Raw genomic sequence first — 24703 nt, 5'->3', positions numbered from 1 at the left:
AATCCAGGAATTTATAATCTGAGATTACAATGTAATCAGTTACAGAATTTTACCTATAATATTCAACATAAGACCAAAGGAGGAACTAGGGTATATTATGCTAAGCAAAATAAGTCAGAGAAAGACAAATACCGTATGATTTCACTCATATGTGGGATTTAAGAAACAAAACAAAGGAACATAGAGGAAGGAAAGGAAAACTAAAATAAGAAAAAAAAAGAGGGAGGCAAACCATAAGAGACCCTTAACTATAGGAAGCAAACTAAGGTTTGCTGAAGGGGAGGTGCGTGGGGGGAATGGGGTAATTGGGTGATGGGCATTAAGGAGAGCACTTGATGTAATGAGCACTGGGTGTTATATGCAACTGGTGAATCACTAAATTCTATCCCTGAAACTAATTCTACACTATATGTTAACTAACTTGAGTTTAAATAAAATCTTTTAAAAAAAAGGACCAAAGGAAATGAATATTAAGTTATATTCCAATGTGAATTTTTTCAGAGCTACATTTCAGATGAATTTTGAGATTAAAGAACAAGAATAAATGTCATTTTATAAGTGAAGATATAGTACATGTGTATTTAATAAAACAAAATACTGCTAATTTTACTTATTTTAGAGATAAAGGATACATTTGTTTGCAGATAAAGGATACATTCTTTTTAAAAACCTTTTATTGAAAAAATTAAACACAGGGGCACCTGGGTGGCCCAGTTGGTTAAGTGTCTGTCTGCCTTCAGCTCAGGTCATGATCTCAGGGTCCTGGAATCGAGTCCCACATCGGGCTCTGCTCAGCAGAGAGTCTGCTCTCTTTTACTCTCCCTCAGTGCTCTACCTCTCTCTCAAATAAATAAATAAAATCTTAAAAAAAAAAAACCAAACACTTGAATGAAAAAATGAAACACAAAAGTAGATAGAATAGGGGCACCTGGGTGACTCAGTCAGTTAAGCATCTGCCTTCAGCTCCGATCATGATCCCAGGGTTCTGGGATTGAGCCCCATGTCAGGCTCCCTGCTCGGCATGGAGTCTGCTTCTCCCTCTGCCCCTGCCCTTGTTTGTGCTCTCTCTCCTTCTCTCTCAAATAAATAAATAAAATCTTTTTTTTGAAAAGGTAGATAGAATAAATGAACCTCCATGTGTCCCATCACCCAGCTTTAACAGTTAACAATTTTTGGCCAGTCCTGTTGGTAAATCTGTTCCCCTACCCACATCCCCCTTTTCTATACTATTTGGAAGCAAATCTAGCCATCATATAATTTCATCGTAAATGTTTTAGTAGCTACCATACTATTATAACACCTAAAAAAAATTAATAGTAATTCAGCTTATTATTAAATATCTGGTCATTATTCCAATTTTCACTTTCACATGGCAAATATTGTATGCATTTTTAGTTTGCTTGTTTGGATCAGGATCCAGATAAGTTCTATACCTTGCTGTTGGTTGATCTCTCTCTCTCTTTTTTTTAATTAATTAATTAATTTATTTGACAGAGTGGTTGATCTCTCTCTTAAGTCTCTCTTGATCTGTAGGTTCCCTTTGCATCTGTTTTCTTATGTTTGCAATTTATTTGTTGAAGAAACAGGATCCTTTGTCCTATACACACTACAGAGTTTCCTGCAGTCTAGATTTCAGTGATCACGATATAAAACATTTTCATCATCCCTTGTAGGTGTTTTAGCCTTTGTCTCTGTGGGAACTTCATGGGTTTCACTGGTTTCAGACCAGTTTTTAATACCAGTTCTGGGTTTGGGGTCTGTAAATTATTTAGGAAGTATGACTTTGGACTGATTATTCATATGTCTTAGATTGGAGGTTTCAGTTTTTCATAACAGACTTTTAAGGCTGTGGATGTTCTTGACTTTTTTATTCCTGGCTTAGGTAGGTAGTTCAGCTCCAGGTCCTTCTGCTTAACAGGATCTGCTGCCTGGACTCCTTCCTATCTGGTGGTTGCACTCTACCCACACCGTTCAGAGGTATAACCTATTCTGTTTTTCTTCCTTCCCAGCTGTTTTTGAGTTTGTGTCTTCTTAATTTTTGACAGCTGTGAAGTTTTTGCTGTTGGTTTGAAACTCAGCTATTTATCCAAAAGTTATTTTCGGATACTTTATTCAGCATTTCCCTTTGTTTGAAAAGGAGCTGGAAGGTTTTCATAATGTGTCACTGCTACCTGCCCTATGGCCAGAAGCTTTACTCCTGTTCCTCTTCAAAACTCAGTTAAAATTTTTCTTAGAGTAGATATAGATATTTTATTTGTGCTACTAAAACACTCTGCTTACCTCCATTGTATAACCTGTGAATATTATTTTTCTGCTCTGACAGATTCTAAATTTTTTTTTGAGATCACAGGACAATTATTACTGACTTTGTATTCCTGTAGTGATAGTCACCACTATATATCTCTAATACCTAGCACAGTGTCTTACACAAATGTTCCTGGTATTTATTATCTTGATAAAAACAAATAATAAGTAGAATATTCCTAGCTGTAGTTTTCTTGCCTTTGATGTGAACAATCACAAAGATAAAACAGATTCAGTAAGCTAAGAGTTCCATGTACTGAATATGCCAGTAAAAGATCTTGGTAAAAGATCAAATGTTAAAGTCTCTTGGTAAAAGATCAAATGTTAAAATAGGAAACTCCTTTTTTATCTATAAATTTAAGCAGCTATTATTTAGATTTTGTTCTTGATTTTTTCATTTAGGTACTGGCAGTTTGTTCTTCGTCACTAGCATATTAAGTTTGCATTCACATTTGTTCTCAGAGTTTATTGCATGAGCACTGTTCTGTACAGAGTCCTACAGAGACAGGACATAAGATTATGCCTAATAAGGTGCTTACAATGTGGTTGGGGGACAATAAGTAACTATGTATGAAGTTGGGGCTTTTCCCTAAGTGTCAGCTTCTTTAAATGAATTTGGGTGCTTTGTTTCTTCTGAGGTTCAGTTCCGTCCAAAGTAGATCACTACCAATTTAGATTATGGATTCATTCAGAAAGCACTGAACATATATCTAATGCTTGGCACTTGTGCTAGGTGTTGGGGATATAGTGGTAACAGTGGTCACTGCATAAAGTGTAGAGTGTAGTGGACTGACATGTTTAACAAGTTGAGTGAATGTGTAACTTGCATGTCTTGATGCTACTACGGAGGAAAAAATACAGTATGTCACGAGAAAGTGTAACAGGGAATAGAATTTAGATTGGGAGTCAAGGGAAGGTCTCTGAGGAAGTGACACAATTAGTTGAGACCATTAGGAAGAGTTACAGATTAATCAGGCAAAGAATCATGGTATTAGTGCTTCATGTGGAGGCTGTAGCATATGTGTGCAAAAGTCATGAGGTAAGATAGCGCTGAAAGAAAGCTAATCTGGCAGGAATGCAGGGGACGGGGGGAAAGAATGGTAAAAGATGAGGTTTGAAAAATAGGAGTCAGGACTTTTAGAGACTCATAGACCACATTAAAGATTTTAAATTATGTTCACATTGACACTGTCATTGAAAAGTTTTAAACAAGGAACGGCATGAAATAATTTACATTTTAAAAAGATGATTCTGGCTACTGTTTGGACAATTGATTAGACGTGGACAAGAGTGGTAGTGGAGACGCCAGTTCTACGAAACCTTTGCATTAATCCAGGTGAAAGATTTGAAATAGAAACCCTGTCTCGGGGCGCCTGGGTGGCTTAGACGGTTGGGCGTTTGCCTTCGGCTCGGGTCATGATCCTAGGGTCCTGGGATCGAGCCCCACATCAGGCTCTCTGCTGAGCGGGGAGCCTACTTCTCCCTCTCCCTCTGCCTGCTGCTTCCCCTGCTTCTTATGTTTGCAATTTATTTGTTGAAGAAACAGGATCCTTTGTCCTGTAGACACTACAGAGTTTCCTGCAGTCTAGATTTTTAAAAAAAGAAACCCTATCTCATGGGTGTACAGTTTATTGAATATCATCCAGATTTTTAAAAAAACGTACATATATATAATGGTAGATATATAGTTTAAAAACAAAAGTGGAGTTAGAGTACTCAAAACTATTCTGAAACGTGTTCATTTTATGTGTAATTTTTCCTTGATAACTCCTTTTCATTTCTGAAGATTTTTGCTCTTTAATGACTCTTAAAGAGGGGGTAATAGTTCAAACATGAGTGAGGTACACAAGTTTCATAGATTGTGTCTGTGTGTGACTTTTTTTTTTTTTTAAGATTTTATTTATTTGACAGAGAGACACAGTGAGAGAGGGAACACAAGCAGTGGGGAGTGGGAGAGGGAGAAGCAGGCCTCCTGCTGAGCAGGGAGCCCGATGCGGGGCTCAATCCCACCATGACCTGAGCCGAAGGCAGACACTTAACGACTGAGCCACCCAGGCACCCTGTGTGTGACTTTTCATAGTTACTCTTAGACGGTAGTTTGAACTCAGTCTCTTTTATATTTTTTTCTAAACCTTTCCAAGTTTTTGTTGTTGGGAATTAGCCTAGATTATTTTATATGCTAATCTGATGTCAAAAGTAAGCTGTTCACTCTTAGGCTGTGGTGATTTTGAATTGGCTGGGAAAGCAGCCATGCCAGTTAAAAATCCCTTGGGTTAAGGAGGGATTTCATTCCCATCTTTATTTCCCAAAGAGTTTTCTGGGTTTGGGGCTGTTTTGCGTTGCCCTTGCAATAGTTTTTGCTTTGGTATGTCATAAGATATTTAGTCTGTGGAAGCCTTTGCTTCTAAAACATCACCAGGAGTTTCATCCTTTTTTGTCTTAAAGATATTAAATTTTATATGTGTGTGTTACTAATATTTTACTCAGTTTTATTGTATTTATAATTGTTTATAATATTTATTTATGGGCATTTTAGGGTTTTATGTAATCTCTTATTTTATGAATTTTGCCTGTGATACAATGTTTCAAAAGGCAATATTTACCATGTGACTTTTAACACTACTATGATTTAAGTCTGAAATTTATTTTTGCTATATTTTGTCAGGAGGCATCTTACTTTGTTTCCCCATTTTTATGTAGGCTTTATTAGCTACTTCTTCAGTGATTTAAAGTTTTTTTCTTTCATAATATGTTGATTTTTTTTTTTTTTTTACACATACTGAGGTCTGCTTTTGAACTTTACATTTTGTTACATTGGTTGGTCTGTCTTCATGCCTGTACAGTATTGTTCTAGGTCGGGGTTTTTTTGTTTTTTTATTTTTTAAGTGGGGGAGAGGGGTAGAGAGAGAGAATCTTAAGCAGACTCCACGCCCAGCATGAGCCCGATGTGGGGCTTAATCTCACAACCCTTAGATCATGACCTGAGCCGAAATCAAGAGTCAGACCCTTAACCGACTGAGCCATCCAGGCGCCCCTGTTCTAGTGGTATTTTATTGTCTGTTTTCACACCTGTTGGGAGGTAATTTACCTACTTCTAAAAATAAACTATTTTTCCTTATTTTCCTTAAAGAACCAATAAATAGCTAAAAGTAATTGATAAGAGTCCTTTAATAGCCTCATTATTCATGGGGTACAGAATATAAAATACTGTTGGGGCTCCTGGGTGGCTCAGTCGGGTAAGTGGCTGCCTTGGGCTCAGGTCATGATCCCAGAGTCCTGGGATCAAGTTTCGCATGGGGCTCCTTGTTCAGCAGGGAGCCTGCTTCTCCCTCTGCCAGCCACTACCCGCTGCTTGTGTGTGTTTGCGTTCGCTTTCGCGCGTTGGCGCTCGCTTTCGCCCTCTGTCTTTCTGGCAAATAAATAAAATCTTAAAAAAAAAAAAAAAGAATATGAAACACTGTAATAATGAACTGAAATAAGTCAAATTTTTAAAAATTTAAACAGAATCATTGCCAAGGTATCTGGAGCCTCAGTTTCCTTTTCTCCAAGCTCTACTCCATAAGCTGAATGAATCTATGAAGGAATTATTCTTTAAAGCTTCTATTCTATAAAATGTTAAACATTACCCTTTTATATGTACTCTTACTTCTTGATAGATTATCTTCAAGAGGCAGTCTAGTGTAAGTTATTAAGAACATGGATGTAAAGACAGACTGCCTGGGGCCAGATTTTACCACTTCTTAATTGTGTGGTTTTGAGCAGGTTATTTAACTTTATATGCCTCAATTTCCTTAACTGTGAAAAGATAGAATGAGTTCCTTATGAAAAGCACTTAGAACAGTGCCTGGCACATATTAGATCTTTGTAAGCATTAAATGCTATTTTTATTCTGAATCAATATCCAGAAATCCTGTTCATAGAATGTGTAAATTTGCATTTTTTGCATAAACCTGATAAGGATAATTTGAAACAATTAAGTCATTACCCTCTTCTCAGAATTTAAATGTGAACCCATTTTTAGCTAGAAAAATTGAACAGCTGAGTAAAGGGGGGTTTTGTTAATAAGGGCATATTTACAATATATTTATAATTGTAACTAAGGAAGCAACTTCTCTAAATTTTAGTTTCAAATCCCATTTAGTAGGATATATCAGTTTTTAGTCATTAAAGGGATATTGTGAGTTGTAGAACATAGAAGGTTATTTGTCTTTATTTGACTAGTGAGTATAGGCAAAAAAGTTGTACAACTTGTTTTCATTTCTCCTATCTTAAAAGAAATTCTAAGCCTTAAGTTTGCTAATGATGAGTTATTTTGGTAAGAAGTGAAAATTTTTTTGTTCTATTCCCTTTTTGGAGTATGTATATATATTTATTTTGTTAACTGCATTTGTTTTTCTGCCCCAGATTAAAAACTTATCACATTGTTAAGCCCCCAAGTAGGGATTAGGTTATAAATACTCAGATTTATTTTCCCTAAGTTAGTCTCTATTGGTTAATAGTCAAAGTAAGTATGACAGTGATTAATAATACTAATTTTACTGTGTACATTCCTAGAAGCTCTTTCTATAGCAGAAAACATAATCATCTCCAAAATTAGCAAATCTTTCCTTATAAAGATTTACTGATAATATGACTGTCTAACCATTTTTTTTTTTAAAGATTTTATTTATTTATTTGAGAGAGAGAGAATGAGATAGAGCGAGAGAGCATGAGAAGGGGGAGGGTCAGAGGGAGAAGCAGACTCCCCGCCGAGCAGGGAGTCCGATGCGGGACTCGATCCCAGGACTCCAGGATCCGGACCTGAGCCAGAGGCAGTGGCTTAACCAACTGAGCCACCCAGGCGCCCGACTGTCTAACCATTTTAATGTAAAAATAACATTTCTCCCTTCCGTTCCAGGGCATGTGGTGGTCCCTTGTCTCTTCCCGCCTTCAGCAGTTAGGGATTTTTCACAGCTGTCATTATTGATTTGCATTAAAATATCTACCTAATTTGACCTGGCTTCCATTGTGACTAGTGATTTATTCCCAAGAACTAGCTGACTGAGTTTGTGGTATATTTTCCCTGCACAAAGTTAACTGGCCAGTTTGGCAAATGAATTCTAAATTGATCTTGTCTTCTCTTTGAAACCCATGTTCTGTCAACTGAGCTAAGAGTTAAATGCCTGTAAAGTGAATTAATAAAACAAAATTCCAGCCTTCTAAGGCACTGTATTTAATAAATTCAAAAGCATTTGGTGAAGCTGGAGTGGAGTAGTAGTATTTGTCTCTTTTTAACTGGGTGCATGTATTAATGGTGATAAACATTTAACACATTTGTTAAAATGTTATTTTTCTCTTTTCTTTCTTTTTTTTTTTAAGATTTTATTTTTAAGTAATTCCTGCATCCAATGTGGGGCTTGAACTCACAACCCCAAGATCAAGTTGCATGTTCTTCCGAGCCAGCCAGGTGCCCCTAAAATGTTATTTTTAAAAGAAGTTCTAGGGGTACCTGGGTGGCTCAGTCAGTTGAGTGCCTGACTCTTGCTTTCAGATCAGGTCATGACCTCCAGGTCATGAGATCGGGCTCCTCCCTCACTTGGTGTGGAGTTGGCTTGAGATCCTCTCCCTCTCCCTCTGCCCCTCCCCCCATGCACTCACTCTTGCGCTCTCTCTCTCCCTCAAATAAATAAATTTTTAGAACAAAAGTTCTAAAAAGTCAGGCAAAATGAATAAATGATTGTGACATGATTAGAAATCCTGCCATCTTGGATTACTTTTGTTTTTATTTATTTTTTCATCCTGGATTACTTTATTTACTTTATTTTTTTTTAAGATTTTATTTGAGAGAGGGCAAGAGAGAGAAAGGGGGAGAGACAGAAGGAGAGGGAGAAGCAGACTCCCCACTGAGCAGGGAGCCCAATCTGGGGTTTGATCCCAGGACCCATGAGATCATGACCTGAGCCAAAGGCAGATACTTAACCAACTAAGCCACCCAGGTGCCCCCTAACTTATAAAGTTTATTTAATAAATAATTATATAGCACTTTGTAGTATTTAACATGCACCAGATATTATTTTATAAATATTAATTTTTAACTTTATATACAACTATTAAAATGTTTTATATGAATTGTAGAAATTTGTTAATTTAGGGATGCCTGGGTGGCTCAGTCAGTTAAGCATGTGACTCTTGGTTTGGGCTCAGGTCATAATCTCAGGGTTGTGAGATTGAGCCCTGTGTCAGGCTCCACACTGGGCATGGAGCCTGCTTAGGATTGTCTCTCTCCCTCTGCCCCTTCCCCCCTCTAAAAAAAAATTGTTAATTTAGTGTTATATTTCTCTTAGACAGCAGAAGTATGCTTCCTGATCCTGCTGTGTTATAATACTGACTTTGGGTAGTATCCATTAAATAATCAAATATTAAGTCCGTCAAATTATATCCATAAGTATAACTAAAGTAGAAATTTAAATTAACATTTTTAAATTACCTTTTTCATTTTCATTTCAGCTTTACCAACAGGGACGCTTATGTCAACTGGGCAGTGAATTTTGTGAATTGGAAGTTTTTGCTAAAGTATTGAGAGCTTTGGATAAAAGGTAAAATTACTTTTTAAAAATTATGGTAAACTATACATACCTGAATTGTACCATTGTAACTTCTTAAGTTTACTTCAGTGGCATTGAGTGCATTCCCATTGTTGTGAAACCATCAGTACCTCCTTGTTTTTTGTGTTCAAGAGAAGGAGATTGAATTCATCTTTCCCATGGTAGCTGTTACCATATAGTAAGAGTCACATACAGGTATAGTGACACAACCTTTGATTATACTTGCTATTCTCTGTAGCAGCAGTCTTCCCGAAATTTGCTTTAAAAGCCATTTGTTTTTCCTAACCTTAGGAAAATAAGAATGTAGTTTTTATAAAATATTGCTGATTTCTAATATGAATATTGCCAAGTTCCATTTGTTCAACAAATTAAGTATATACTTGTTGAATGCCTAGGATGTGTTAGGTTTAAGTACTGTTCAAGATGCTGGGATTATGGCAGTGAATAAGATCTACAACGTCTCTTCCTCGTGGATTTTTTATTAGAGAAGAATGATAAAATAATAAACAAGTAAATAACGTAATTTCACTGTTCAGGGGTAACTTTGAAATATGGCCTTTGTACTATAGAGAAACTTTCAGTTGAATAGTTAAAATTAATCCGTAAAAAAAAAAAAACCATAAATGAGAACTTCATTTTGGTAAAAGAAGGCTACAGAAAAACTTTCTAAAAACATTCTTGAAGGGGCGCCTGGGTAGCTCAGTCGTTGAGCGTCTGCCTTCGGCTCAGGTCATGATCTCAGGGTCCTGGGATCGAGCCCCACATCAGGCTCCCTGCTGGGCGGGAAGCCTGCTTCTCCCTCTCCCACTCCCCCTGCTTGTGTTCCTTCTTTTGCTTTGTCTCTCTCTGTCAAATAAATAAATAAAATCTTAAAAAAACAAAAAAACCATTATTTAAGAAAAGATTAGCTTTCTGGGATTTGAATTTCTCTATACAATTCTAAACATGGCCATTGTAAAGATTTAGTGGAATACCTCTCTTTCATCTCTCAGGTTATCTTTCACCAAGTCCAAATCCCTTGGTAAGTGTTAAATATATTTGTGAAACTAAAAGCATGTAGTTTGACTTTTCCCCCCATTATCCAAAGCAGTGATTCCGTTATTTACAATCTTTTTATTTAAAATTTTTTTTATTGGGATATAATTCACATACCACCACATTGACCATTTTAAATTGTACAGTTCAGTGGCTTTTAGTGTATTCACAAGGTTTTGCAACCATCACCACTGTCTAATTCTAGAACATTTTCATCACCCCGAAAAGAAATCCTGTACCCATTAACAATCACTTCCTATTTCCTCTTACCCTGGACTACCATTAATCGACTTTCTGTCTCAGAATTTACCTATTCTAGACACTTCATATAAAGGGAATCATACAATATATGGTCTTTTGTGACTGGCTTCTTTTACTTACAACGTTTTGAAGGTTTATTCATGTTGTTGCTTGTATCAGTACTTCTTTCCTTTTATGGCTGAATAATTTCCATTGTATGAATATACTGTGTTTTGTTTATCTAGTCATCTGTTGATGAACATTTTGGCTGTTTGGCTATTCTGCTAATGCTGCCATGAACATTTATGGACAAGATGTTGTGTGGACAAATGTTTTTAGTTCTCTTGTATATGTAACTAGGGTATATACATATGATCACCCTATGTTTAACTTTTTTAGTAACCTCAAAACTATTTTCCATAGTGGCAGTACCATTTTACATTCCTACCATCAATGTATGAGAGTTCCAGTGTTTACATATTTTGCCATCACTTTTTTAGAATAGTAATCATATCCTACAGGGTGTGAAGTGATATCTCATTGTGATTCTGGATTGCATATCCCTAATGATTAATGATGTTGATCATCTTTTCATGTGCTTATTGGTCATTTGTATATTTTCTTTGGAGAAATCTCTATTCAAATCCATTGCCCATTTTTAAATTGGGTTATTATTGAATTATAAGATGATTTGGTTTTTAAAAGTTAGTTTTACTCTTTACTGCCATTAGTTTACACATGCAGGATCACTCAGTAATCTACTGAATAAAGATATTAGGCTAAATTGTGGATTATTGTAGCCTCGTAATTTATAAGGCAAAAGGTTTTTTATCTTGTTCCATCTTGGAAAATAATAGTACTGTTATTTTTTAAAAAGCAAGCTAGCACTTTGTAAAACTATAAAATATGTTACCTTTATAAAATAACCTTTTCTTATCTTGCAGACATTTGCTTCATCATTGTTTCCAGGCTTTGATGGATCATGGTGTGAAAGTTGCTTCAGTCTTGGCCTACTCATTCAGTAGGCGGTGCTCTTACATAGCAGAATCAGATGCTGCAGTAAAAGAAAAAGCCATTCAGGTTGGCTTTGTTTTAGGTAGGTAATAGTAAAATAGAGGAGTATCTGTCCTATAATATGACTCGTATTAAACCTACTAACAATAAAAGATTCAACCAGGGCATTCCCAAAGTCTACATAAGGAGGTTATGAGAAAAACATCAGAAAAATTAGATGTGATTTATTGGATGTTAACTTTGGGCCAAACACTACAGTAGGCATTTATTTATTTTTAAATATTTTATTTATTTATTTGAGAGAGGAGCAAGAGAGCACAAGCAGGGGGAGCGGCAGAGGGAGAATGAGAAACAGGCTTCCTACTGAGCAGGGAGCCCAATGTGGGGCTTGATCCCAGGATCCTGGGATCATGACCTGAGCCGAAGGCAGACGCTTAACCAACTGAGCCACCCAGGTGCCCCTACAGTAGGCATTTAAATGTTATCTTGGGTGAGGGGGGCGGGTAGAGGGAGTGGGAGAGAGAGAATCTCTGTGCCCCTGACAAGCAGGGAGCCCAGTGCAGGGCTCGATCCCAGGACCCTGGGATCATGACCTGAGCAGAAGGCAAATGCCTAACGACTGAGCCACCCAGGCGTCCCCAGACTCTCATGTTTAACTTCTCACTTGCATGTGCATGTTTTAGCTCTTTTACACATGCACATATATTTTCTTTGCCCAACACATTTTCACGATCATTTCCTTTAGTCTTAGAAAAATTCTTTGTATTCGTAGTTGCTGGAGGAACTTCAGAACTTTTTTTTCTAAAAAAAAAAAACACTCAGCATTTATCCTTTGGTAGTCCCATGGAATATAAACTGCAACCAAGAATTGTGACCAAAGAATGTCTCTAACAAGAGAGGGTGATCTTGATGAATGTTAAGGTTGGCATCCCTTTAGTCCTAGATGGTCGTGTAAAAATCTGTGGGAGAACAACTTTAGAATCAATAAAAATGAAAGGCAGGAAGGTTAGTGTTCATTGAGGTCCTCTGTCATCTCCACAAACATTTATTATACCAGTATCTGGCCATTGTAATGAGCCAGATTGAAGAAATATCTTGGAGATAGAACCAAGTTCTAACAAACTCATGATTACATTATTGGTCTGGATCCTAAAATTACCAAAACAGTGAAAAAAACTTCATACCAAAAGTATACAGTGATAGAGATAATTTTTTTAATGATAGCTTTATTGAGGTGTTCTTTGAAATTGGGTATGGAGAAATTGAAAAGTTATGTTTACCCTGCAACTTGAAAATGTTAGGATCATTAGAATATATGGCTAATTAACTGGAAAATGTCATTTCTTAGGCTACGGAGTATTTTTAGAGGTTAAAATTCTTGACTCTTATTCAAGGCCTCAACTTTGATCTCATTACCCGAGTTTAAAAGTTTTTGTTTTGTTTTGTTTTTTGTTTCACAGTATCTTTATTTTGGGCCAAACACAGGACTTTAATATTATGAGTGTTTTCATTTTAGATGATACTCATTTTAAGCATGTCACTTTAGCTTTTAAGTGATTTATTAAATTATTTAAAGTACCTGGTTTTCTTGTCCTTTAGGTGGCTTTCTTTCAGATGCAGGCTGGTACAGTGATGCTGAGAAAGTTTTTCTGTCCTGTCTTCAGTTGTGTACTCTACATGATGAGATGCTTCATTGGTTTCGTGCAGTAGAATGTTGTGTGAGGTAAGTTGGAACAGATCCTACTATAATGGTCCTTAGTGGCTTTTATAGTTTTAGCTCTTATAAGCGTACTTGAATAAACCTCTGAGGTGATATTTAATATGTCACAGTTTCATTAGTCTGGCCTCCTGTCTCTCATCTCCAAAATATAGTTAACTTGCTATAGTCATCTTAGCTTAATATTTTTTCCTTTGTCATAGAGCTTGTGTGTTCTGTTCACTCACCATCTATTTATCGAATGCCTCAGTGTACTCAGAACTGTGCTAGGCACTGGATGCTGGTAAAATAAATATATTTTCCTTGGGTGTCATTTTTTTACCCTTGCTGTTGACATTTCTAGAATTGTGTATAAGAAGATTAGTATCTTACTTATAAATAACTTTTTTTTTTAACAGATGTACTTGAAAGGCAAGCAAGTCTAGAAGTAACTCTTTGTTTTTACTGTCTTTATTTTTTCTATGCATGTAACAGAAAATTATGGAGAGAATCAATATTATCTACAATTCTATTGCCCAGAAATAGTCACAATTACAGTATTGGTGTATTTTTGGAATTCTAGGTGTGACAACAAACTTCCTGAACTGATGAGGGAAAGACTTGATTCTAGATTTTAAAAAAAACTCTGAGCCCTACACAATTGAATTTCCTAAAATCAAAGAATACATAGAAATTGGAAGCTAGAAGATAGTAGAAATATCTCCGTTACTGAGAGAAAACACTATACTTCACCAACTTCTGGGTGTAAAATAAAGAATTTTCAAATACATAAGGATGCAGTATACTTCCATGTATTTGAGCTGAGGAAAATACTCAAAGAATTTCTCTAACCAAATAAAAGCCCAGTAGTAACACTTCTGAAGATAGGAGAAGATACAGAAATGGTGGTAAGCAGTGAATATTGTAATATATAGTTACATGTAAATGAAGTAGAAAGAGAATGAAGAACAAATTGGGAATTTGTAGTATGTCTTAAGTAAGGATTTTTTTTTCAAAGTGGAAATGAAAGGGAGATTTTAGAAGTAACACAAAACAGAAATTCTCAGTTACCACATACTATAAAATGTCAGGTAAGATTTTTTTTTCCCTGAAAATGAACCTTTAGTAAAGAGAGTTGCCTTACAAAGCCCCTCATGTAATGTGATGTTCTTTTAAGTGTATCATTTTGAACAACACAGTACTGTTTGAGAAAGAAATGTTAGCCTGAAACCTCAGCCAGTGCCAGTGTCAGGAAGCTCATAGAGACCACCTGGCAGAATTTTCATTTTGAGGGAGTAATGGGATTTAACACATTCAGAATTATTCTGGAGGTCATAATCTTATCAGTTATGTTAGATATTTTTATTAACTGCCTTTTTAAAGTTTATGGTATTTTCATAATCTCTATACCCAACGTGGGGTTCGAACTCATGACCCCAAGATCAGCTGAGATCAAGTCACATGCTCTTCCAGCTGAGCCAGCCAGGCGCCCCTTAACTGCCTTTTTAAATACTGCTTTAAAACGGGATGCAATAAGTGGCTTGGTTGTGGAGATTGTGGATATCTACTTGCCTTAGGTGGGTCGGAAAAGCCCAGCAATTTTAATGCTTTGCAAATGGTTATGGTACTTTGGATAAAATTTCTGGCAACATCATACCAGACTCAAAAAGTGCTGATTTTCAAACAAGTAAAAACATTTTACTCTGAAAAACTGTTAGATGACTCAAAAACTAGTTAGGGTGATGATGAAGGTAAATGTTTTTAGATGTATGTGGATAGTTTGGATAATATTATTTCATAAATTGCAAGGAGAAAAAATTTAAAAATTTTTTAAATTTTTAAAAATTTAATTTAGATTTTAGATAGGTATATATAACATAAAGATGATTTAAATATTATAAGTTTAAAAATGTTATCCTATATATTCCTTAAACTTGATATATTCAAGTTAGCCAAAAAAAAACCTTTTTGGGTAGAAAATGGAGGCTCTTGTTACTATATTCAGGTTGCTTTATATTGGGCATATATGATAGCCTTTTAAAAATAAACATTTGAGGGCGCCTGGGTGGCTCAGTTGGTTAAGCAACTGCCTTCGGCTCAGGTCATGATCCCAGAGTCCTGGGATCGAGCCCTGCATCAGGCTCCCTGCTAAGCGGGAAGCCTGCTTCTCCCTCTCCCACTCCCCCTGCTTGTGTTCCCTCTCTCGCTGTGTGTCTCTCTCTCTGTCAATTAAATAAATAAAATCTTTAAAAAAAAAAAATAAACATTTGAGAAAATGTAGTGGTACAAGAAGGTGTTATAAAGGTCTCAGTGAGTGGAGTAGGAATGTCTGTCATTTAATGTTCAAACATTATCAGTGCTAGGGTTAGATACATAATGACTTATATAATGGAAAAATATGATAGACATTTTAAATTAGGGTAGTGGGAGTAGGGGTAAGAATGATTGGAAAATTGTCCAAACTAGATAAAAACAAAGAGAAGAGAGGAAATAACTAAGTATGATAAATGAAAAAAAGCTAACTAATGACAAATGAAAAATAATATGAAAAGCTTAAAACAAAATATAACTATCATCACAATACATGTAAATGGGTTCAGTTCCTCTATGAAAAGGTGGTATCTACCAAGAGGTTTAAAAAATGAAATCCAGGGCGCCTGGGCGGCTCAGTTGGTTAAGCGACTGCCTTCGGCTCAGGTCATGATCCTGGAGTCCTGGGATCGAGTTCCGCATCGGGCTCCCTGCTTAGCGGGGAGTCTGCTTCTCCCTCTGGCCCTCCCCCCTCTCATGTGCTCTCTCTCATTCTCTCTCAAATAAATAAATAAAATCTTTAAAAAAAAAAAAAAAATGAAATCCAGCTATATATTGTTAAAATACCCCTAAACAGTATCGCTTTGGCAGCACATATACTAAAAACCATCAGTTGATACAAAAGGGATATTGCTAATAAAATAAGTCCACCAAAAAGGTTGTAAACCCCTTGTATAGCAAATAAGATAGCAGCTATCTATATAAGCAGTATACCCCCAAAACACACATAACTTGATAAAAAGATAATTAATACAATGTTAAGTGCCCCAGGGTAGGTTAATTCAGAATTCATATAAGTTATCAAGGAACTAAATTTTTTCCCTATATCTGCTTTTCTGTTCTTGGTGCTGGTTTTGACTTTGACCAGCTCCCAAGTGGTTTTAAGAATGCTGCCATGGTTTGAAATATCACATGCAGATTTCATATTGTCCAGCAGAAGAAAGACTTCCTTTCCAAGCTCCATATTTTATCTTTAATGACAGGGAACCTTTCTCAGGACCCAACCAGCCTGCCTATCTTGGAGTCTCATTGGCCAGAGCTAGGTCATTTGGTGACTTCTGAATCAATCACTGGCAAACAGAGTAGGACCACTACACTGTGATTGGCTTAAACTACTCATGATTTATTCTTGAATCCTATGAGAAAGGGGTCAGTGCCTAAACAAAATCAGGGTTCTGCACCAAAGCATGAGGTAGGAAAAATGGCTGTTAGTTAGGGAGCCAGCAGTATCTGCAGCATTTCACAATGCTCTGCTCCCACACTTAAAATTAAAACCACACTAGACTGGGGGAGAAAAAAAAAAGATGCAAATGACTAAAATCAGAAATAGAAGTCAAGGTATCACTACCAACCTTCCAGAAATAGAATCATAAGAGAACCCTATCTACAGCTGTATGCCAACAGATTAGATAATGTAGCTGAAATAGACAAATTCCTAGAAATGAACAAATTGCTTAAATTGGCCCAAGAAAATCTCAACAAACCTGTAACAAGTAGAGATTGAATCAGTAATCAAAAACCTTCCAACATGGGGCACCTGGGTGGCTCAGCTGGTTAAGTGTCCAACTCTTGATTTCAGCTCAGGGTCTTGATCTCAGGGTTAGAGCCCCACATTGGGCTTCACAGTGTTCATGGAGCCTACTTTAAAAACAAAACAAAACAAAAAAACCTTCCAACAAAGAAAACTCCAGGACCAGAAGACCTCATTAAGTGAATGCTACCAAACATTTAAAGAATTAACACGAGACCTTCTCAAAGCCTTCCAGAAAATTAAGGAGGAAGGAACACTTCCTAACTCATTCTGTGAGGCCAGCATTACCCTGATACCAAAGTCAGAAAAGAGAAAAGAAAATTACAGGCTAATATCCTCTATGAATACAGATGTAAAAATTCTCAACAAAATACGAGCAAATCAGACTAATAGCATATAAAAGGATTATACACTATGACTAATTGGGATTTATTCCAGGAATGCAGCGATGATTAACATAAAGTCAGTGAAGCCAATAAGCCACATTAAAAGAAAGGAGGAGGGATGCCTGGGTGGCTTTGTCAGTTAAGCATCATGCCTCAGGTCATGATCCCAGAGTCCTGGGATTGAGCCCCTCAGAGGGCTCCTTGCTCATCGGGGAGCCTGCTTCTCCCTCTGCCTGCTCCTCTCCTTGCTTGTGCGCACACTCTCTCTCTGTCTCACAAATAAATGAATTAAATATTTAAAAAATAATAAAAATCTTAAAAAGCAGGAAAAAAACACAATCCTCTCAATAGACACAAAAGACATTTGACAAAATGCAACACCTTTTCGTAATCGAACATTCAGAAAACTGGGAACAGAAGAGTTCCTCAGCATGATAGCACTTATGAAGAACCCATAGCTGACATCATATTCCATGGTGAAAGACTGAAAGCTTTGTCCCGAAGATCAAGAACAAGACCAAGGATGCCTGCTTTCACTACTACTGTTATCCAACATTGTCCTGAAAGTTCTAACTAAAGAAATTAGACAAGAAAAAGAAAAAAGGCATCCATATTGGAAAGAAAGAAGTAAAACCATCTCTGTTCACAGGTCAGTTGGATTTCATCAAAATAAAAAACTACGTGCATCAAAGGATGTTATCAAGAAAGTGGAATTGGAGAATTGGAGAAAATATTTGCAGATCATATATCAGATAAGGGTCTATTATCCAGAATGTATGAAGCACTACAACTCAACAACAACAAACAACCTGATTAAAAAATGGGTAAAGGACTTGGGTACACATTCGTCTAAAAAAGAGGATAAAACAGCTAATAAGCACATGAAAAGATGTTCAGCATCATTTTTCATTAGGGAAATGAAAATCAAACATTAGATACCACTTTACACATACCAGCATGGCTGAAATTAAAGAAAAAAAAACTTATCAAGAATGCGGAGAAATTGGGATCTTTGCTAATGGAAGTGTAAAATGGTGCAGCTGGGATAAAGGGAGAATGGGAAGCGATTGCTTTTTACAGAGTGTTTATTTTTTGGAGTGATGAAAAGGTTTCGGAAATAGACGGTGGTGATGATTGCACAACGTGGTGAATATAATGGCACTGAATTGTATGCTTGAAGTAGTTAATATGGCAAATTTTATGTTACATATTTCACCACAATAAAAAAGAATATATAACAGTCTTTATTATTCAACCCTCCCTTTATAATCATTTATTTCCAAAATTCTTTTTTTTATAAGAGACTTTTTTTTTTCTTTTTAATTTTATTTGACAGAGAGACACAGCGAGAGAGGGAACACAAGCAGGGGGAGTGGGAGAAGGAGAAGCAGGCTTCCCACAGAGCAGGGAAGCAATGGTGGGATAGCAAACTAAGTATTTTAAGTCAGAAAAGCACAGCTGGTTATCCCAGGACCCTGGGATCATGACCTGAGCCAAAGGCAGACGCTTAACGACTGAGCCACCCAGGCACCGCTATTTCCAAAATTCTTAAATAGTTCTTAGAGACATACTCTTGTAAGCAGGAGAGAGATTCTTTTCCTTCATGTTTACTTTTTTTAAGATTTTTATTTTATTTATTTATTTGACAGAGAGAGACAGCGGGAGAGGAAACACAAGCGGTGGGGTGGGGAGAGGGAGAAGCAGGCTTCCTGCTGAGCAGGGAGCCAGCCCGACGTGATCCCAGGACCCTAGGATCATGACCTGAGCTGAAGGCAGACGCTTAATGACTGAGCCACCCAGGCGACCCCCTTCACATTTACTTTTAATGTATTTATTTTTGTTGTGTCCGATGAGGATCTAACTAGTCATCTTGCTTAGTCTTACAGTGAATATATTCATAAACTAATGACTTTTAAACTTGTAGGGGTGCCTGGCTGGCTCAGTCAGTAGAGCATGCAACTCTTGATCTCAGGGTTGTGAGTTTGAGCCCCACGTTGGGTGTAGAGATTACTTAAAAATAAAATCTTAAAAAAAAATTTGTATATTTGCCATTCAAACAATGACTCGTTTAACCAATTAAATGTAATTTTTTTTTAAAGATTTATTTATTCATTTGAGAGAGCGAGAATGAGAGAGAGTACATGAGAGGGGGCAGGGTCAGAGGGAGAAGCAGGCTCCTCGCCGAGCAGGGAGCCCGATGCGGGACTCGATCCCGGGACTCCAGGATCATGACCTGAGCCGAAGGCAGTTGCTTAACCAACTGAGCCACCCAGGCGCCCTAAATGTAATTATTTTTGACAATAGCTCTCGATCAAGTAGATGTGATTGTATTTTAAAAATAACGTACTATGGGAAAGAGGGTATATGAGAAATCTTTGTACCTTCTCAGTTTTACTGTGAACCTAAAATTGCTTTTTTTTTTTAAGATTTTATTTATTTATTTGAGAGAGAAAGAAAGCACGAGCCGGGGGGTATGGGGGTAGAGGGACAAGCAGACTCCCTGCTGAGTGGGGAGCCCCACACAGGGCTTGATCCCAGGATCCCGGGATCATGACCTGAGCCAAAGTCAGATACTTAACTGACTGAGCACCCAGGCACCCCTAAAACTGCTCTTAAAAATAAAATCTTTTTGGGGGCACCTGGGTGGCTCAGTGGTTAAACAACTGCCTTCGGCTCAGGTCATGATCCTCGAGTCCTGGAATCAGGTCCCACAGCGGGCTCCCTGCTTGGCAGGGAGTCTGCTTCTCCCTCCTACCCTCTCCCCTCTCATGCTTGCTCTCACTCTCTCTCAAAAAATAAATAAAATCTTTAAAAAAAAATTTTTAATCTTTTTTAAAAATAATAAAATACTGTGCTTACATTGGAGAACCACATTTGGAGAACCTTGAGAACCTGCCTTTTCATTAGGCTGAGTATTAACACAAAATTAGATCCTCAGTTGGACCAAAAGTTTCTTGGATCCTTCATCCTGCTCCGTGTCAGCCCAGATGGATATACAGACCCTAAAGAGTCTCCATATGTTTAATTTGCCCTTTTGTTTCAATAGACAGCACAGACTGGAGAAAATAACCAGCTGTGCTTTTCTGACTTAAAATACTTAGTTTGCAGGGCGCCTGGGTGGCTCAGTCGGTTAAGCGGCTGCCTTCGGCTCAGGTCATGATCCCAGGGTCCTGTCATCGAGCCCCGCGTCGGGCTCCCTGCTCAGCAGGGAGTCTGCTTCTCCCTCTCCCTCTGCCTGCCTCTCTGCCTACTTGTGCTCTCTGTCAAATAAATAAACAAAATCTTTAAAAAAAAAAAAAAAACTTAGTTTGCTATCCCATCATATGCCAATTATTAAATAATTTCTAGAAATTTATTTTTAGGAGGAATATCTACAGTGAATGTTGTTGGAAATGCAATTCTTAGTATTGTAGAAATGAGAGGTGACTACTATTCTTTTCATTCTGTGAATTTACAATCTATGCTTGAGTTTAACCTTTTCCTATTGAACCAGTTAGGTAACTATCAACTCTGTATCTCTAATACCTATCCTTTTTTCTCAAGGTCTTTTTTTCTTCTGGATTATTGTAATACCTCTGTCCTGATTGCCTTGCTTCCACTCTTGGCTTTATTGTAATCCATTTTCTTTCTTTCTTTCTTTTTTTTTAAAGATTTTTATTTGAGAGAGAGCCAGCGAGAGAGAAAGAGCACAAAGAGGGGAAGGGGCAGAGGGGGAAGCAAGCTCCTCACTGAGCAGGAAACCTGATGCGGGACTTGATCCCAGGACCCTGGGATCATGACCTGAGCTGAAGGCAGCTGCTTAACCAACTGAGCCACCCAGGTGCCCCTATAATCCATTTTCCACAGTGTAGCCAGAGCAATCCTTTTAGAGTTGCACTGTTCAGTATGGTAGCCATCAACCATATATGACTATAAAGTTAAAAATTAAAACAGTCCTCAGTCACACTAGGCACATCTGAGATACTCAGTAGCCACTTGTGACTAGTGGCTACCAGATTGAGCAGAGCAGATCCAGAACATCTCAGGAAATTCTTTTAGTGTTGCTGTAGGGGATAAGTCATACCTCACTATTACAACCAAAATTTCTTGCCCAGACTGGCAAGGCCCTATAAAATCTTCCTAATCTCCGCTTTTTTTTTTTTTAAGATTGTATTTATTTATTAGAGAGAGCACAAGCAGGGGAAGCGGCAGAGGGAGAGGGAGAAGCAGGCTCCTCGCTGAGCACGGAGCCCAACATGGGGCTCTGTCCCAGGACCCAGAGATCATGACCTGAGCTGAAGGCAGACACTTAACTGACTGAACCACCCAGGCGCCCCCAATCTCTGCTTTTTCATCTCTTTTTATATAATCCTTTATTCATAGTACCTCAGACAGGTTGGTCTTTTGTCTGTTCTTTGATGACGCCAGAATTTTTTTTTCCCTTTCTCAGGGCTTTGCACTTGTTATTCCTTCTGTTTGAAGGAGATTTTTTTTAAGGTTTATTTATTTTATAGAAAGGGGGACAGACGGAGAGGGAAGGAGAGAACCCCAAGCAGACTCCCCTCTGAGCTTGGAGCCCGACATGGGGCTTGATCTCATGACCTGAGCTGAAATCAAGAGTCCAACACTCAACTGACTGAGCCACCCAGGCGCCCCAATTATTCCTTCTGTTTGAAACATGCTTCCTCCCAGACCTTTACGTGATTGCTTCTTCATCATTTAGGTGTCAACTAAAATGTTAACTTATCAAGAGAATTCTTCCCTGTCTACCCTGAGAACCTCCTTAAAGAAGTTCCTGCTAGGGGTATCTGGGTAGTTCGCACTCTCTCTCAAATAAATTTTTTTTTTTTTTTTTTAAGTTCCTGATCATTGGGGCACCTGGGGGCTTAGTTGGTTGGGCATCCAACTCTTGATTTCAGCTCAGCTTGCTATCTCGGGTGGTGGGATCAAGCCCCACATTGGGCTCCATGCTGAGCATGGAGTCTGCTTGAGTTTCTTTCCCTCTGCTCCTTCTAGCTGCTCGCGAGCACACATGCTCACGGTCTCTCTCTCTCTCTCTGTCTCTCTCAAATAAATGGACAAATCTTTAAAAAGAAGAAGTCCGGGGTGCCTGGGTGGTCAGTTAAGCGTCTGCCTTTGGCTCAGGTCATGATCCCGGAGTCCTGGGATCGGGCCCTGTGTCAGGCTCCCGCTTCTCCTGCTTGTGTTCTCTATCTCGCTGTGTCTCTGTCAAATAAATAAATAAAATCTTAAAAAAAAGAAGAAGTTGGGTGCCTGGGTGGCTCAGTTGGTTAAGCGACTGCCTTCAGCTCAGGTCATGATCCTGGAGTCCCTGGATCGAGATCCGCATCGGGCTCCCTGCTCGGCGGGGAGTCTGCTTCTCCCTCTGACCCTCCCCCCTCTCATGTGCTCTCTCTCAAATAAATAAATAAAATCTTTAAAAAAAAAAAAAAAGAAGTTGTTCCTGGGCACGTGGGTGGCTCAGTTGGTTAAGTGACTGCCTTCGGCTCAGGTCATGGTCCCAGAGCCCCAGGATCGAGTCCCACATTGGGCTCCCTGCTCAGCAGGGAATCTGCTGCTCCCTCTGGCCCTCCCCCTTCTCGTACTCTGTCTCCCATTCTCTCAAATAAATAAATAAAATCTTAAAAAAAAAAAAAGTTCCTGATCATGGGGTGCCTGGTTGGCTCAGTCAGTAGAGCATGCAACACTTGATCTCAGGGTTGTGAGTTTGAATTTATTTAAGAAATAAAATCTTTAAAAAAAAAAGAAGCAGCTCCTGATCATATTACCTTATTTTTATGATATGCATAGCATTGATTTTTATTTATTTATTTTTAAAGATTTTTATTTGAGAGCGAGAGAGAGAACATGAGTAGGGGCAGAGGGAGAGGGAGAAGCAGACTCCCCTGCTGAACAGGGAGCCTGATGTGGGGCTCCATCCCAGGACCCTGGGATCATGACCTGAGCTGAAGGCAGCCACTTAACCTACTGAGCCACGCAGGCGTCCCCATAGCATTTACTTTTAAATGAAAGTCTGCTTTTACTTTTAAATGAAAGTCTTACTTATTGGTGTGTTTGTCTGCCTACCCTCAGACTCCTTCCCCCTAGAGTGAAGCTTCTTATGGTCTTATTTACTACACTACATCCCTTTCACCTAGAAAAATGACTGGTATATAATAGGTGTTCAGTCAATAATTATAAGAGTCTTTCAAAACTTTGTCATATGAACTACATATTTCTTTTTCAGGTAACCTTTTCCTAGATTTCAGTTCTGTTTTCCTACATGTGGTTCCCATTGTGACAGATCATTGCAAACTTCTTGGTTATTAGATCAGCAATTTGGCCATCAAGTGACATTTTTTCTTTATTCTATACCAGTACACTTATTTTAGCAGGAAAAATTTTCTGTATACCAAAACATTTTTTCTACTTTTGTATTTCTGCATAAAAATATGAATCCAATCAACTCACCATTCTAGAGTAGCCTGAAAATTACTATATGTATTTCTGCTTTAATTTGGAATTTGGTAATGTAAAAGATACTCCATTCAGAATTTTTGGTTAGCCTTAGTATATTATTTTGCTTAAGAGTGTTGTAGTCTTTTCTAAAAGCAGATAACTATGAGTGTTGGAAGGAGGCACACTGGCATCGTATCTGCCACGTACTGAATAGTCTTAGTTCATTTGAAGTTATTCCATCTGTTTTCCCTGACTGTACAAAGAAATGATAGTGATTTGAAGATTGTTAGATGTTTCTCATCCTGGGTCATTGATCTGTTAATGTTTTTGGTGTAGATAGAAAAAAAATAGATACCTCTTTTTTTATATTTCTCAAGAGTGCTTCCCAGATTCTCCATACTCAGTTTCTTTTAAATGATTTTTATACCCTTTTCCCCCTCAGGGCTGAGCATTTTCAGAAAATTGTATTGGCATGATACATGCACATAATGTTCTAGCCAGCATTATAATAGATACATAAATACATGGCGGGTCCTCACTGTTCTGTTTTACGTAGCCTATGCAGATGTGTAGTCTGTTGGTATCACAGTCTGACCTGCTACTCTTGCATATCATTACATAGTCTAACATGGTTTTACAGTTACTCTGCATGAAGAACTCTGTATTTTTCCACCATAGAAGATAAAGGTTTTAAAAGAAATAGGTGACAATACCACTATTTTCAGTGAACTTACCTTACTAGAAAGATAACAAAAAATGAGCTTTTATGAAGCAACATGAGATGAGGTTACTTATCAGGTGTTGCACAAATATACTAGAAAAAAGAATGGAAAGTAATGGTAGGTAATAGTATTTGGTATTGATTTTATGTTTTTCATCTTTTTTTTTTTAAGGTTTTATTTATTTGACAGAGACATAGCAAGAGAGGGAACACAAGCAGGGGGAGTGGGAGAGGGAGAAGCAGGCTTCCCGCTGAGCGGGGAGCCCGATGTGGGGCTCGATCCCAGGACCCTGGGATCATGACCTGAGCCGAAGGCAGACACTTAATGACTGAGCCACCCAGGTGCCCTTTTTCATCGTTTTCTAAATTTTTTATGATGAGGCTATATTACTTTTGGATTTGGAACAAAACTATTAGATGTAGCACATACTGAGTGCCCAAAGT

At 37.8% G+C, this 24703-nt stretch overlaps 1 protein-coding gene across 1 annotated transcript in view; it reads left to right on the top strand.

The window, feature by feature from the left end:
- APPBP2 (amyloid beta precursor protein binding protein 2) overlaps window positions 1–24703 on the top strand; it is a 61517-nt gene that overhangs the window by 17552 nt on the left and 19262 nt on the right. Inside the window, exons 2-4 of the mRNA XM_045889311.3 lie at window positions 8791–8879; window positions 11108–11259; window positions 12777–12900. Of these exons, the coding sequence (XP_045745267.1) occupies window positions 8791–8879; window positions 11108–11259; window positions 12777–12900 (365 nt within the window). The remainder of the gene's footprint in view (window positions 1–8790; window positions 8880–11107; window positions 11260–12776; window positions 12901–24703) is intronic.

This window comes from Mirounga angustirostris, unplaced genomic scaffold, assembly GCF_029215605.1.
Source record: "Mirounga angustirostris isolate CCGP_5_RB_7025 unplaced genomic scaffold, mMirAng1.0.hap1 SCAF_17, whole genome shotgun sequence".
Lineage (NCBI taxonomy): Eukaryota > Metazoa > Chordata > Mammalia > Carnivora > Phocidae > Mirounga > Mirounga angustirostris.
This window is presented reverse-complemented; position numbering and strand designations above follow the sequence as displayed.